We start from the raw sequence: 15,588 nt of genomic DNA on the forward strand, positions 1-15,588 counted from the left end.
AAAGCGAGCGAACAGGGAGAGCACACTGGAGTTTGACAAAGGAGCTGTAGTGAGGAAAGGAAAAAGGCCAAGAGGGCTATGAAGCCGTGTGCTCTAAGCCGTGTGCTCTGAAGGGCTACATAGCAGCTTGATTGGAAGGGGTGTGGCCTGATAGCTGGCTTAAGGGTGTGGCCTGAGAACTGCTGAGGGCAACAAGCAGCAGCTGTGTGTGCTGGGACTTTCATTCTGTTTCCTGACTCCTAACTGAGCAGAGCAGAGGGAGCTGTCACAGTTGGTCCACAGGTGAGGAGATATAAGCAAGCCAGCTTTCAGAGAGCAAGTGAACAGAGCGAGTGAACAGGGAGAGCAAACATGAGTTTGACAAAGGAGTTCAACAGGGAAGGTCAAGGGGGAGGTTCCTAAAATAATAATAATTATTATTATTATTATTAATTCTCCTTGTACAGTGCACCGCATACCAATAGGGCTCTCAAGTTTACCCTGAAGGACAAAAGCACAGGCCACTCCAAAACTTAGACTTTCAAAAAGCGTTTGACAAGGTACCTCACCAAAGACTTCTGAGGAAGCTTAGCAGTCATGGAATAAGAGGAGAGGTCCTCTTGTGGATAAGGAATTGGTTAAGAAGCAGAAAGCAGAGAGTAGGAATAAATGGACAGTTCTCCCAATGGAGGGCTGTAGAAAGTGGAGTCCCTCAAGGATCGGTATTGGGACCTGTACTTTTCAACTTGTTCATTAATGACCTAGAATTAGGAGTGAGCAGTGAAGTGGCCAAGTTTGCTGACAACACTAAATTGTTCAGGGTTGTTAAAACAAAAAGGGATTGTGAAGAGCTCCAAAAAGATCTCTCCAAACTGAGTGAATGGGCGGAAAAATGGCAAATGCAATTCAATATAAACAAGTGTAAAATTATGCATATTGGAGCAAAAAATCTTAATTTCACATATACGCTCATGGGGTCTGAACTGGCGGTGACCGACCAGGAGAGAGACCTCGGGGTTGTAGTGGACAGCACGATGAAAATGTCAACCCAGTGTGCGGCAGCTGTGAAAAAGGCAAATTCCATGCTAGGGATAATTAGGAAAGGTATTGAAAATAAAACAGCTGATATCATAATGCCGTTGTATAAATCTATGGTGCGGCCACATTTGGAATACTGTGTACAGTTCTGGTCGCCTCATCTCAAAAAGGATATTATAGAGTTGGAAAAGGTTCAGAAGAGGGCAACCAGAATGATCAAGGGGATGGAGCGACTCCCTTACGAGGAAAGGTTGCAGCATTTGGGGCTTTTTAGTTTAGAGAAAAGGCGGGTCAGAGGCGACATGATAGAAGTGTATAAAATTATGCATGGCATTGAGAAAGTGGATAGAGAAAAGTTCTTCTCCCTCTCTCATAATACTAGAACTCGTGGACATTCAAAGAAGCTGAATGTTGGAATATTCAGGACAGACAAAAGGAAGTACTTCTTTACTCAGCGCATAGTTAAACTATGGAATTTGCTCCCACAAGATGCAGTCATGGCCACCAGCTTGGACGGCTTTAAAAGAAGATTAGACAAATTCATGGAGGACAGGGCTATCAATGGCTACTAGCCGTGATGGCTGTGCTGTGCCACCCTAGTCAGAGGCAGCATGCTTCTGAAAACCAGTTGCCGGAAGCCTCAGGAGGGGAGAGTGTTCTTGCACTCGGGTCCTGCTTGCGGGCTTCCCCCAGGCACCTGGTTGGCCACTGTGAGAACAGGATGCTGGACTAGATGGGCCACTGGCCTGATCCAGCAGGCTCTTCTTATGTTCTTATGTTCTTAAAACAAGTAGTCAGAAACAAAAGGTAGAAGAGAGTATGAATGGGAAGGATACTCCAGTGATTGTGACCTACAAGGTGTGTGCCATGTTCGTTTTCTTGCCTGAGAACAACATGGCGTACACATGCAACAACAAGTGCAAGCTCGTGGCACTGTTGGAAGAAAAAGTGAGAGGCCTGGAATGGCGGGTGGCCACACTGAGGACTATAAGAGAAGATGAAGAGTTCTTAGACAGAACACTGGAACAATAGCAGCAAAGAGAAGTGGAGGTGGAAGAGCAACAGCATGTGGTAGCAGAGGAGGAGGCTGCTTTGGAGAGGAGCAACGAAGTGAAGGAAACTCCGTGGGAAAGGGTGACAGGAGCAGAAGAGCTAGAAGACACCCTTTACCAGTGGAACTATGGAACTGCTTTCAACCACTCGAGGATGAGACTGGAGGACAGCCAGTGATGGAAGAATTACAGGAGACCCCGTGCGACAACGAGCAAGAGGCTGAAGCTCAATCAAGCAGGGGCAATGAAACCACGCCCCACAATAAGAAGAGTACTACTACTGGGAGACTCCCTACTGTGTGGGATCGAAACCCAAGTATGCAGAGAAGATCCGTGGACTTGCCAGGTATGCTGTCTACCAGAAGGACGGATTAGAGATGTGACGGAAGGGTTGCCATCACTCATCAAGCCCACCGACAGGTATCCCTTTCTCCTCATCCATGTGGGAATTAATTATACTGCCAAACAGAGCTATGAAGAAATCACATCAGTCTTTGAAGCTCTGGGAAGGAAACTCAATGACTTTGGGGCCCAGATAGTTTTTTCATCCATCTTTCCAGTACTTAGAAGAGTAGAAAGGGAAAGAAAAATATTTCATGTGAATGAATGGCTACAAAGGTGATGCTGATATGAGAGATTTGGATTCTGGGACCACAGGCTATGCTTCCTGGAAGATGGACTGCTGCAAATGATGGGTTACATCTCACAAGGACTGGGAAGAATGTGTTTGGCCACAGCATGGAGAAGTTCATCAGGAGGGCTTTAAACTGAATCCTAAGGGGGAGGGAGACGTATACTTGGTGGTAACGACTGATGAAGGCTTGTGCACAGTAACAGGAACAGAGAGATCAGTTCTAATAGGACCCAGTAACAGTCCTCAGAAAAATGTAGTAAGGAAGCCAAGCCATAAATCACATGGTCTTCAGTATCTGTATACTAATGCACAGAGCATGGGAAACAAGCAGGATGAACTTGAACTCTTAATACAGGAGGGCAATTATGACTTGACAGGTATGACTGAAATTTGGTGGGATGACTCCCATGACTGGAATACAGCAATTGAAGGATATACAGTAGGGCCCCACTTTTCGGTGGCCCGCTTTTCGGTGTTCTGCTAATACAGCGGCTTTCAATTGGAGTAAGGCTCCACTCATACGGCACTTGTTCCTCTTTTATGGCGTTTTTCGGGCGTCGGGCACCATTCTATTGAATGAGTTTCACTTTTTGGCGAGTATCACTTTTTAGGCGGGGGTCTGGAACGTAACCTGCCGTATGAGGCCCTACTGTAACTTGTTCAAAAAGAACAGAAAAAATAAAAAGCGAGGTGGAGTCACGCTATATGTTAAATATATATCCCTGCACAGAAATACAAGAAGATGAGTTTGGTAGCTCCACCGAGAGTATTTGGATTAAAATTAATGGGGCAAGTAATAAAAGGAATGTGGTGCTTGGAGTCTACTACCGACCACCCAATCAAGGAGAAGTCAAGAATGTAACTTTTGAAAAGCAAATTGGCAATGTTTCGAGGAGGAATGGTGTAGTGGTAATGGGGGATTTCAATTATCCCAATATCTGTTGGGAGACAAATTCTGCCAAACACGGCCCCTCCAAGAAATTTCTGACTTATGTTGGAGATAACTTTCTCCTACAGAAAGTGGAGGAAGCAACCAGAGGATCAGCTATTCTGGACTTGATTCTAACCAATAGAGATGATTTGGTGGATGAAGTGGCAGTTACGGGAACTCTGGGGGAAAGTGACCACACCATACTTGAATTCTTGATTTTAACAGAAGCAAAAGCTGAGAGTAGCTATACGAGCACCCTGGACTTCAGGAAAGCTGATTTTAATAAACTCAGAACAACTGTAAGTACTGTTCCATGGCAAGCCGCCCTAATGAGAAAAGGAGTCCAAGATGGGTAGGAGTTTCTAAAAAAAGGAAATTCTAAAAGCGCAATGGCAAGCAATTCCAACAAGGAAAAAAAGGGGGGAAACAGCAGAAGAAGCCAATGTGGCTTCACATTTTGACTTATTTCCGAGAAGGTATGCATAAGATTATGCTGCCACTCCCATGTAAATATGTTTTGATTAAGATTGAAGTAGATCCTAATCTTATGGAAAATAAGAACTGATTCAAATATGTTTTAAAAAGCATGCTATACAGTCTTTTCTGGACTTTCAGATTTCAGGTGGGCAAATTGTACCTTTGAACTCTTTCCTACATAAAAATTTTGTAAATGAAAAGCTAGTATGTCAGCAGAGTGCTAAGCTAATACATAAACTGCTGTTTTAAATTTCTTACATCTGCATGATGACTATCCTGTCTCTATTATGCATTTTCAGTTATTATCACTGCTAGTTACTCCTAGTGAAGGAGAAGCCAAAGGGGGCAAATGGGTCTTCCATCTATTAAAAGCAGAAAAGTATGCACTCTTCCAATTAAATAACTATTGTTCAAATTATTATAATTGAATTTTAAAATATTGCAAAATGCAGCAGCGATGCTTGTGAAGACTGTCAATCACATATAACACCTATTTGAAAAAACTGCACTGGTTGCCAAGTATCTTGCAATCCCAATTCAGGATGCTTAGTGTGGTGTAGTGGTTAAGGTGTTGGACTATGTCCCGGAAGACCAGGGTTTGAATCCCCACATAGCCATGAAGTTCACTGGGTGACCTTAGGCCAGTCACTGCCTCTCAGCCTCATGAAAACCCTATTTATAGGGTCGCCATTAGTTGGAATCGACTTGAAGGCAGTACATTTACATTTATGATGTAAAAAGCTCTAAATGACTTGGGGCCTAAATATCTAAAAGAAAGCCTTCTCTCGTATCATCATGACTGTGCATTAAGATCCGTAGAGAAGGTTCTACTTGTCCCCTTGCTGAGCAAGTGGGGTATGTGTGCATGGGAGGGTCTTCTCTGCTCTGGCACCACACTTACAGAATGACTTCTACTCTGAGATGTGTCATGCTTCAACATTATTTTCATTTTACTGATATGTAAAGATGTAGCTGTTCAGGCCTTTGGGCAGTGGGGAAGTTCACTGTGGGTTGAGGGTGTGTTTTATGTTGTTCCTGTTACCATGTGAATTTTACTAATAATTATGATGATGATGTTGTTGTTGATTTGTGCAATCTATTATTTGCTCTAGTTTCAAACAGTGTTAATTATGGTTTTAATGTAAATGAATCTCCCGCCCTAGGACCTTTGGGTGAAGGGCAGGTTATAAATACCCTAAATTTAATATTCACATGTTTGTATGTTAAAACAGCCAAATAAAGTAGAATTTGGAAAATACCCTTAATTTTCCCAATACTATATCTGTGAGCAGTGTTGAAAATATATATAAAAGAACCTTATATTATAACCTTTTTAGTTAAAATAATTGTTTCCAGTTTGGTCCCAGGAAATTGGCACACTCTAATTAAATGAGGGCTGTAGAGCACCTATCTTGAAATAACTAAAGGGTGACCAAGAACAACCTTTGGAAAAGGTGAGAATCTTGCCTATTCTTGTAAATTGCAAGAACTGAGTAAAGGGGCATTTCTTTTGACAGAGCTCAGCACTGTTTAATGCAAAATTTTATATTATTTGTTAATTTTTCACATTTATGGGGATGTTATTACTTCAACTCACTTTCTTTGCAGTGTAAAGACTATTGAAGAACATACTTCATACAAATTCACCCAATATATAACGACATGCTACCAATCTATTACTGGTCCATATGAGTACATTAATGTATTTTGTAATGTATTTCTTTCAGATATCATTGTTCTCATCGCTTCAATAGCAGTTGTTTCTGCAAAAACTCAGGGTAACATTTTTGCAACATCAGCACTGAGAAGTCTTCGTTTCCTACAGATCCTTCGTATGGTGCGCATGGACCGAAGAGGAGGAACTTGGAAATTGTTAGGTTCAGTGGTTTATGCACACAGCAAGGTAAATCCTGTTCATATCGTTCACTTCTCTGAATTTCATATATGTGATTTATGCATGTACTTCATGCTAAGAAAGTAAAGATAGAATTCCATCTCTGGCAATGATCTGTGTTGTGCATAAACAGTTAGTGTTTGTATATAGTATGATATAATATAACATCATATAAATTTACAGTTTACTTAAACAAATGTTCCCAATCAATGAAAATCTTGGAACAACCAGTTGGAAAGCACTTCAGTTCAGACAATCAGTTCAGCCTCTCTGATTTATCAGTTTCCAAAGGGATATGAACTTACAAGATCTGAACAGGGTGGCTTATAACAGATGCTATTGGAGGTCGATGATTCATAGGGTCGCCATAAGTCGAAATCGACTTGAAGGCACATAACAACCAGAACTGTTGCAGAAAAAACTATAAATAGGCTTGTGGCACCTAAAAAACTTTTTATGGCATAAGCTTTGTCAGTTATTATTTTATTAATGTATGAATCACCCTTCATGTTAGTCTCAAGGCGATTTATGTAAAAATAACTAAAAATATCATGATAGTGTTCATTTGTCTACTGCTGTAATTAGAGATACCATCTGATCCAGGACCATTGGAAATGGGAGGAAACCTCTGAATGTATAAGATTTGACATCCTAATGCCACATGGCCTCAACCTGGAGGATAATACCTCACATCACTCATCTACAGCAGATGCCACACCTCTGAATGTTTCATCCTCAGTGTTCTATAACTGTTATCCTGGCTATAGTACCATTTGATTCTATAGTAGTATAGTATAGTATCTTGGTTACAGTTCCCTTAGACATCAGAGCGGCTGAAGAAGGTGGAAGCTGAAACATTTTGCTTTATCTTTGCTGTGTTAATCACTGTTACATAGCCACAATCAAAAGAACCATGCAATTCATACTGCTTGCCCAAAGGCACTTTGACACTGTGTTTCCTGAACAGCAGCCCTGTGTTGCACAGCAAACTCCTTTGAGACCAGGGAGCTGGCATGAAGGTCTGCTTTTCAAAGAAAAAAGTCATAAATCCCACTAGGCACATCCGACCACTTAAGCATATCTAAAGTAGCAATTTGAATCTGAAAATATAGGCCCTGAAGCAGCAACCTGACTTTTTACATTCGGTGTTTAAGGAGAATTTGTGTACATAAGGAACTTTTTCTACTTAGGGAATATGGAGGTAAAAATATTCCAACAAATATATTGGTGCAGATAAGTTGTCAAAACACTTATTTGCTTTTTAATACTCTTTTTTATCTTACAGGAATTAATCACAGCCTGGTACATAGGATTTTTAGTACTAATTTTTTCATCTTTCCTCGTCTATCTGGTTGAAAAAGATACAAATACTCAGTTTTCTACATATGCAGATGCTCTGTGGTGGGGCACAGTAAGTACAGAATCAATTTAATTACAATATACAGCATTTGATATTCATATTCAGGATGACTGCAGTGTCACAAGCAGAAGTTCTCTATTGGAATCAATACAGTGAATCAGTACAGGTTGAGGTTAGAGGTCTCGACCCATGCATTATGGAAACAGACACAATCTCCAAACAAGAGGATGTGAAACACCCGGAGGTGTGTCTCACCTGTGGAGTTGCAGCGACTGGGCTATGCCCCATTACTTCTTCCACCACCCTTACCATTTACCTACGATAAGCCTTGTAGACTGAATTGTGTTTGTCAACATCACCACCTAGACCGCAATAGAAGCACAACTATGATGGATCACTACGTCAGCTGACCACAAGGACTAATTTGGCTCCACCAGAGCTTAAAAAACCCCAACTCAGAGACTGAACTTTAGTTTTAGCAACGAACCTTGTCCCATTAAGCTCTTGTTCCCACACACACACACCACCTTCAGAATTTGACCTCCTTTCTGCCTATAGATTATTCTAGTTTCATCTGGCCCTATGGATCTTCAGCTGCTTTTAGCCCAGAGAACTGACCCCCCATTGGACTCTTGACCATGGCTTTATTTATAGGGCATTCTTGTGGTGGAATTGATGTTTCTTCCTATTCAGCAAAGACAGATGGTCCTTCTCCCTTAGTGCTTGTAACAGAGAACCACCCATACAAGAGGCCCATATTAGCATTGAGTCAAAAATGCAGAATCTGTTTCATGTGTATTTTCACCCCTTGTAAATGGCTTCCCTTTTTCAGTCTTCTTTTGCATCTCTCAATGAAAGATTGTGAAACGTTTTCAAAGGGGCAGGTGTTCAAGGATAAGAGGAATTATGTCCCTATTGCTAAAGTAACCAGGTTGATGATTCTCTGTATCTCATCTCAGCTGCACATCCCATTGAAAGTAATGCAGTGCAGAGAACTATTTCTCATTCAAGTGCGAATATGGGTCCTTTGCATTACATTGTTTTCAGTGACAGACATATTATTTGTTTATTTTATTTATTAGATTTATATCCCGCCCTTTCTCCCAGTAGGAGCCCAGGGTATATTAGCCCAGCATATTAGGCTGTGCATCCTAGTGCAAGGGAGCATCAACCCACCTTTTGCCAGGACAGTGGCATTGACCAAACTATTGTAGTCAACTCAAAATACTTGCAGAGTATCACATGTAATAATGTGACCCATTGTCACTCATATAGGCTTGTTTTGCATGTCACGCTAAGCCAAACCATGGCCGAGCTCATATGCACTAGCATGCAGGGTCCTGGAGAGGAGATTGTAACCACTGTGCTTCTGCCCAGTCATTCTGCTGCTGTACTGAACTGAGCAAAGCCATAGTTTGGCTTAGTGTGTCATCCAAACCTGGGCTCATGGGTTACTCTTTCAGATGAGCTGTAAACCATGAGACAATCCTCGACTGTCTTATGTTGTCCATGGTTGGTCTGGTTAAACCAGATAACACAATAAGCCAAACTATGTCTTAGCTTAGTATAATGCAGCAGCAGAACAACCAGGGAGGAGCACAGCAGCTGCGATCTCCTCTCCTGGAACCTGCACGTTTGTGCTAAGCCATGGTTTAACATACCACAATATGCAAACTGGGTCCTAGTCATAAACAAGGCCTTAAGTCATAATGGTAGCAGCTGGATTGTGTAAGTAATTTGAAGCTTTGAAACATAGTAGTCCCACATGAGAGAATGTTCTATGGATAGAAATGATAATGTCCCTTTTGTATGATTAATTAAGATTTCAGACTTCACTAATTAGAGCAGCTGCATTGCAATAAAATGCACTAATAATATTACCAAATTTGATTAATTTTTGAATTGTTTGCTTAATTAACAGTTAATTGTAATACAGTGAAATAAATTTTGCTTCATTAAATAACATATCTAGGGAGTTAAGAGCCTTTTGATATCTTAATTTGGATATACCAGTTCTAGTCCTTTCCAAAGATGTATCTATTACTGATAATCGTAACAAAAGGAACAATTTATAATCTTTTAGAAAAGAAACTTAAGAAGCTGCCTAATGCCAGGCCAAGCTGTCTGTCCATCTAGCTAAGGATTGTGACTAGCACCAGCCCTCCAGAATCTCAGGCAGGGGTCTTTCCCATTACCTGCCACCTGATCCTTTTTTAACTGAAGATACCAGGGATTGAACTGGGGACTTTTTGCCTGCAAGGCAGGTGCTGAACCACTGAGCTGCGCGTTGTCTCCCAGAATAATTCTATCTTTAGTTAAATAATATTCTAATAATATACTTTGCCTATTGTAGATCATAGCCCTTTATATTTTTTGCCATAGGTGCCAAAAACATGAATTGATATGCATTGACACAAAATTAAGAGGCATCAATGACTATTAGCATGTTGGTCTCTTCTCCATGCAGAGTTCTCAGTAGCCTTAATATCAGTTACTTTGATTCAGTTCATATAATGGGAACAATTCCATTCTAAATGCCTCTACATGTGAAACTGGAAGTTATACAGGCTATATATGAGGGGGGCATTCATTCACTCTTTCGGCATTTGGTAAAGGAACATGTTAAAAGAAATGAAGGTGCTGAAACATGGGCAGCCAGATCATATCCCTGCTGCAGTTGCTGCAACAGATCCAGCACAAATGTCTGCTTTCACTGCAAGAGCTTCAGTGGGATCCTAATTGAAGCAGTGTGGCCATCTATCCAGCTTTGCTGTGTTACCCTTTATAAATTCACTCATTTCTAAAACCAGTTAGCCAGTGTTGCTGCTTTATGGGATGTGATCTCTCCCACAACTAAGGCACTGGGCCCAGCTTCCTGTCCTGCTCCACCCTTCTCCATAGATACTAAGGATATAGTGGTGGTGTTGTTTCAAAAAAGCCTCCAAATTTGTCACTGGCCCCAGGTTTATATTCACTATCAACACATTTGTTGAAAAATAAAACACTGTTACTTAAATTGTGATGACACTATTGTAATAACCTTTATGTGTTTATCAATGGCTGCGTACACATTATACCTTTAAAGCACATACAACCCCACCCCCCACCCCCAAAAATCCTGTAGACTGCAGTTTGTTAAGGGTGCTGGGAATTGTAGCCCAGTGAGGGGCAGACTACAGTTCCCAGGATTCTTGTGTGTGGGGGGGATGAATGTGTTTTGAATGTGCTTTAAATGTATGGTGTGCATGTGACCAAGAACACATGACATGGATATTGTTTGGCATTGTTTTGTCACCTATTTTGTTGTAATAATTGTAAAAGGAAAATAAAAAGAAAAAAGAAAAAACCCAGTTAATTAAACTGTTTTAAAGTGAAGGTAAATATTTCTTTACTGTTACTATTGCTTATTATTTATATTACAGCATCAGTGTGCTTTACAGGGAAACATAAGCAAAGCCCTGGCTCACGCCTTAAGGATCTTAGAATCTAAATTAGGAGTTTGCAATGCAAATGTCTTCTGAGTACACTATTACAGTGTCAAGGCAAAATCAAGTCCAGTGCTGGGAAGTAGACTTGTGAAGATGTGACATTTGTACATTGCTTAAGAACCACCCTGCAGTTAGAAAGCAACACTGTTCAAAGGAGGCAAGGAGTCTCTGATACACTTAAAGATGTAATGTTCTTGTCAGGGCTTCAGAACCTGTTGAGTGTGTGAAAGAACAGGCTCGGTTTTGTTCTTTGAGAGAGAGGTGCTGCTATTCTTTCTTTCTGAGGGCTCTCAATTATATAAAGATCTTCAGGACCCATCGTATCTCTCTCTGCTGAGGAGACTGTGAGCCTGCAGTGTCATTACAGCTGGCTCTATCCTTTTTATAGGTTCCTCTTCTTTTTATCAAAGATAGCTTGGAAACATCTCCCTATTCTCCAGTGTCTGGCAGTGATAGCAACCTGGATGAAGGCCAGATTATTCAGGTTCATTCCTGATAAAACAGGCTGATGCTGATTTGTGAGGGAAGAACTTTGTGATACTGGCAAGGCCATCAAGGAACAGAAAGGCATTTGTTAGTCCTCAGTTAACATTTCAGGTCTTAACTGTCCCTACATTCCTTCTGGGAATATAATTTAGCATTATTAAGCCTATCAGAGGTAAATTCATGGCACTTATGGGGCTCTTTTGTCATCTCAAAGCTATGGATTGACCCCTTTTTACCTATGCAAAGCAACATCCAGTGAAGGATTTTGCATGAGGAAGCAAAAGAAGAAGCAAAACCTCAAATGGTTTTGAAAGATAAAACCTTTTCAGCAGTAATTAGTGCTTCAACAGTAAAAAGTGCAATAAAATGACAACCCTTCCTCAGGGACACAGAATGAAGGTGTTCTAGCCAAGACAACATCTCAAAGCTATGGCTTGGCCCTTTTTTACCCACACAAAACAGCATCAGTGTGGGACTTTGCATGTGGAACAGGATACAACCTGGTTGACTAGGTGTGGGGGTTCAAGCTCTGTGCACTGCAGTGTAAATGAAACCAGGCCCATTTCTCCGTATCAGAGGCATAGAGGAAAGGATGCATGATATGTCTTCTAATCGGTGGTAATAGCACAGGCTCTACACAGTATGTACCCATGATAGTTACACAACTGAGTTTCAAACAAATTGCAGCTTGGGAGAGGCGTTCCCTGCCTGAGGGGTTCCACAGTGAAAAAGTTATGTCATTTTTTCACCCTTAACTAATATTCTTTCCCACTCTTATTTATTTTTTTATTTATTTCACTTGTATACCGCCCCATAGCCGAAGCTATCTGGGCGGTTTACAGCAACCAGAAACATTAAAACAAATATACAATTTAAAACACATATTTTAAAAACAATTTAAAATACAATTTAAAAATTTAAAACAATTTAAAACACATGCTAAAATGCCTGGGAGAAGAGGAAAGTCTTGACCTGGTGCCAAAAAGATAACAGTGTTGGCACCAGGCGCACCTTGTCAGAGAAATCATTCCATAATTTGGGGGCCACCACTGAGAAGGCCCTCTCCCTTGTTGCCACCCTCCGAGCTTCCCTTGGAGTAGGCACCCGGAGAAGGGCCTTCGACCTTGAACGTAGTGTACGGGTGGGTTCGTATCGGGAGAGGCATTCCATCAAGTATTGTGGTCCCAAGCCGTGTAAGGCTTTATAGGTCAAAACCAGCACCTTGAATTGAGCTCAGAAACATACAGGCAGCCAATGCAGAATCGGTTTTATATGTTTGGACCGTCTGGTCCCTGTTACCAATCTGGCTGCTGCATTTTGCACAAGCTGCAGTTTCCGAACCGTCTTCAAAGGCAGCCCCACGTAGAGTGCATTGCAGTAATCTAATTTGGAGGTTACCAGAGCATGGACAACTGAAGCCAGGTTATCCCTGTCCAGATAGGGACGTAGTTGGGCCACCAACCGAAGTTGGTAGAAGGCACTCCGTGCCACCAAGGCTACCTGAGCCTCAAGTGACAGAGATGGTTCTAGGAGAACCCCCAAGCTACGAACCTGCTCCTTCAGGGGGAGTGCAACCCCATCCAGGACAGGTTGGACATCCACCATCTGGTCAGAAGAACCACCCACTAGCAGCATCTCAGTCTTGTCTGGATTGAGTCTCAGTTTATTAGCCCTCATCCAGTCCATTGTTGCAGCCAGGCACCGGTTCAGCACATTGACAGCCTCACCTGAAGAAGATGAAAAGGAGAAATAGAGCTGCATGTCATCAGCATACTGATGGCAACGCACTCCAAAGCTCCGGATGACCGCACCCAACAGTTTTATGTAGATGTTGAACAGCATGGGGGACAGAACTGACCCCTACTGGAGATTCCAGGGTGCCGAGTAATGTTCCCCAAGCACCACCTTCTGGAGGCGACCTGCCAACTAGGAGAGGAACCACCGCAATGCAGTACCTCCCACTCCCAACTCAGCCAGTCTCCCCAGAAGGATACCATGGACGATGGCATCGAAAGCCACTGAGAGATCAAGGAGAATGAACAGAGTCAAACTCCCTCGTCTCTCTCCTGACAAAGGTCATCACACAGGGCGACCAAGGCTGTTTCTGTGCCAAAACCAGGCCTGAAACCCGACTGAAGTGGATCCTAATCGGTCTCATCCAAGAGTGTCTGGAGCTGGCCTGCAACCACTCGTTCCAGGACCTTGCCCAGGAATGGAACATCGGCTACTGGCCTATAGTTATTAAGATTTTCTGGGTCCAGGGAGGGTCTCTTCAGGAGTGGTCTCACTACTGCCTCCTTCAGGCAGCCAGGAACCAACCCCTCTCGCAGAGAGGCATTAATCCCTTCCCTGGCCCAGCCGGCTGTTCCATCCCTGCTAGCTTTTATTTAAGAACATAAGAACATAAGAAGAGCCTGCTGGATCAGGCCAGTGGCCCATCTAGTCCAGCATCCTATTCTCACAGTGGCCAACCAGGTGCCTGGGGGAAGCCTGCAAGCAGGACATAAGTGCAAGAACACTCTCCCCTCCTGAGGCTTCCGGCAAATGGTTTTCAGAAGCATGCTGCCTCTGACTAGGGTGGCAGAGCACAGCCATTACGGCTAGTAGCCATTGATAGCCCTGTCCTCCATGAATTTGTCTAATCTTCTTTTAAAGCCATCCAAGCTGGTGGCCATGACTGCATCTTGTGGGAGCAAATTCCATAGTTTAACTATGCGCTGAGTAAAGAAGTACTTCCTTTTGTCTGTCCTGAATCTTCCAACATTCAGCTTTTTTGAATGTCCACGAGTTCTAGTATTATGAGAGAGGGAGAAGAACTTTTCTCTATCCACTTTCTCAATGCCATGCATAATTTTATACACTTCTATCATGTCTCCTCTGACTCACCTTTTCTCTAAACTAAAAAGCCCCAAATGCTGCAACCTTTCCTCGTAAGGGAGTCGCTCCATCCCCTTGATCATTCTGGTTGCCCTCTTCTGAACCTTTTCCAACTCTATAATATCCTTTTTGAGATGAGGCGACCAGAACTGTACACAGTATTCCAAATGCGGCCATGTGATGTTCCTATATTAATGTATATATGGTAAGTGTTGTTGTTTTAGAAGATACATGGTAAGTGGAGTGAAAGAGGGGGAGTGAATGGGCAGTAGAATGCGAGATGATTGGCTGAGTGTTTAAAATGGCTGAATGTATAAAAGGAAGAGTGAGAGTGGAATCTGGGGGGGAGAAGAGAAAGAGTGGATTGCTTGGTGGGGTTTGAGAGAGTTGTTTGCCAGGAGAGCGTGAAGAAGGAGGGAGGTGGAGTTCGGATTAGTATTGAGTAAAACCATATGCTTATGTGCCTTAAGAAGAAATCTTGTTAATCTTGTTAGCTTTGTTATCTTTAATAAATACTTAATTTGGTTTACCAAAGGCCTGATCCTTGGCTGGGGTTTCACAGACCAGAAGGGAGGGTAAGGTAATGACCAAGGCTGAAGGGGAACTGTAACGAATGGTGGCAGCGGTGAAGAGAATAACAATACCAGTATTCAGAGTCTCTGGGAATACTAGTATTGGGACGTTACTGGTGGTTGCCTAGCAGGGGGATCTGTTGAGATCTGTGCTAGAGCGGACAGGTAAACCATAAGAGAGGGCGGTCCGGACTGGTGGAGTCCCTGGTGGTGCCTAGAGACAGGCAGTAACCACGAGCAGGTAGGAACCTGACAGGGAGAGCCAGGGAAGGACGCATCACAGGCCGCACCATAGATTTATACAACGGCATTATGATATCGGCTGTTTTATTTTCAATACCTTTCCTAAATATCGCTAGCATGGAATTTGCCTTTTTCACAGCTGCTGCACACTGGGTTGACATTTTCATCGTGCTGTCCACTACAACCCCGAGGTCTCTCTCCTGGTCAGTCACCGCCAGTTCAGAGCCCATGAGCGTATATGTGAAATTAAGATTTTTTGCTCCAATATGCATAATTTTACACTTGTTTATATTGAATTGCATTTGCCATTTTTCCACCCATTCACTCAGTTTGGAGAGGTCTTTTTGGAGCTCTTCGCAATCCCTTTTTGTTTTAACAACCCTGAACAATTTAGTGTCGTCAGCAAACTTGGTCACTTCACCGCTCACTCCTAATTCTAGGTCATTAATGAACAAGTTGAAAAGTACAGGTCCCAATACCGATCCTTCAGGGACTCCACTTTCTACAGCCCTCCATTGGGAGAACTGTCTGTTTATTCCTACTCTCTGCTTTCTGCT

General features: G+C 42.4%; 1 protein-coding gene across 5 annotated transcripts in view; it reads left to right on the forward strand.

Annotated features, from left to right (window-relative positions):
* The window catches only part of KCNQ5 (potassium voltage-gated channel subfamily Q member 5), a 556,888-nt gene that overhangs the window by 457,649 nt on the left and 83,651 nt on the right, over window positions 1-15,588 (forward strand). For all 5 annotated transcript variants that reach the window (XM_061623123.1, XM_061623124.1, XM_061623122.1 and 2 more), the window contains 2 exons: window positions 5,839-6,014; window positions 7,291-7,416. In XM_061623123.1, coding sequence (XP_061479107.1) covers window positions 5,839-6,014; window positions 7,291-7,416 — 302 coding nt within the window. The remainder of the gene's footprint in view (window positions 1-5,838; window positions 6,015-7,290; window positions 7,417-15,588) is intronic.

Source organism: Rhineura floridana, chromosome 4 (assembly GCF_030035675.1).
Source record: "Rhineura floridana isolate rRhiFlo1 chromosome 4, rRhiFlo1.hap2, whole genome shotgun sequence".
Lineage (NCBI taxonomy): Eukaryota > Metazoa > Chordata > Lepidosauria > Squamata > Rhineuridae > Rhineura > Rhineura floridana.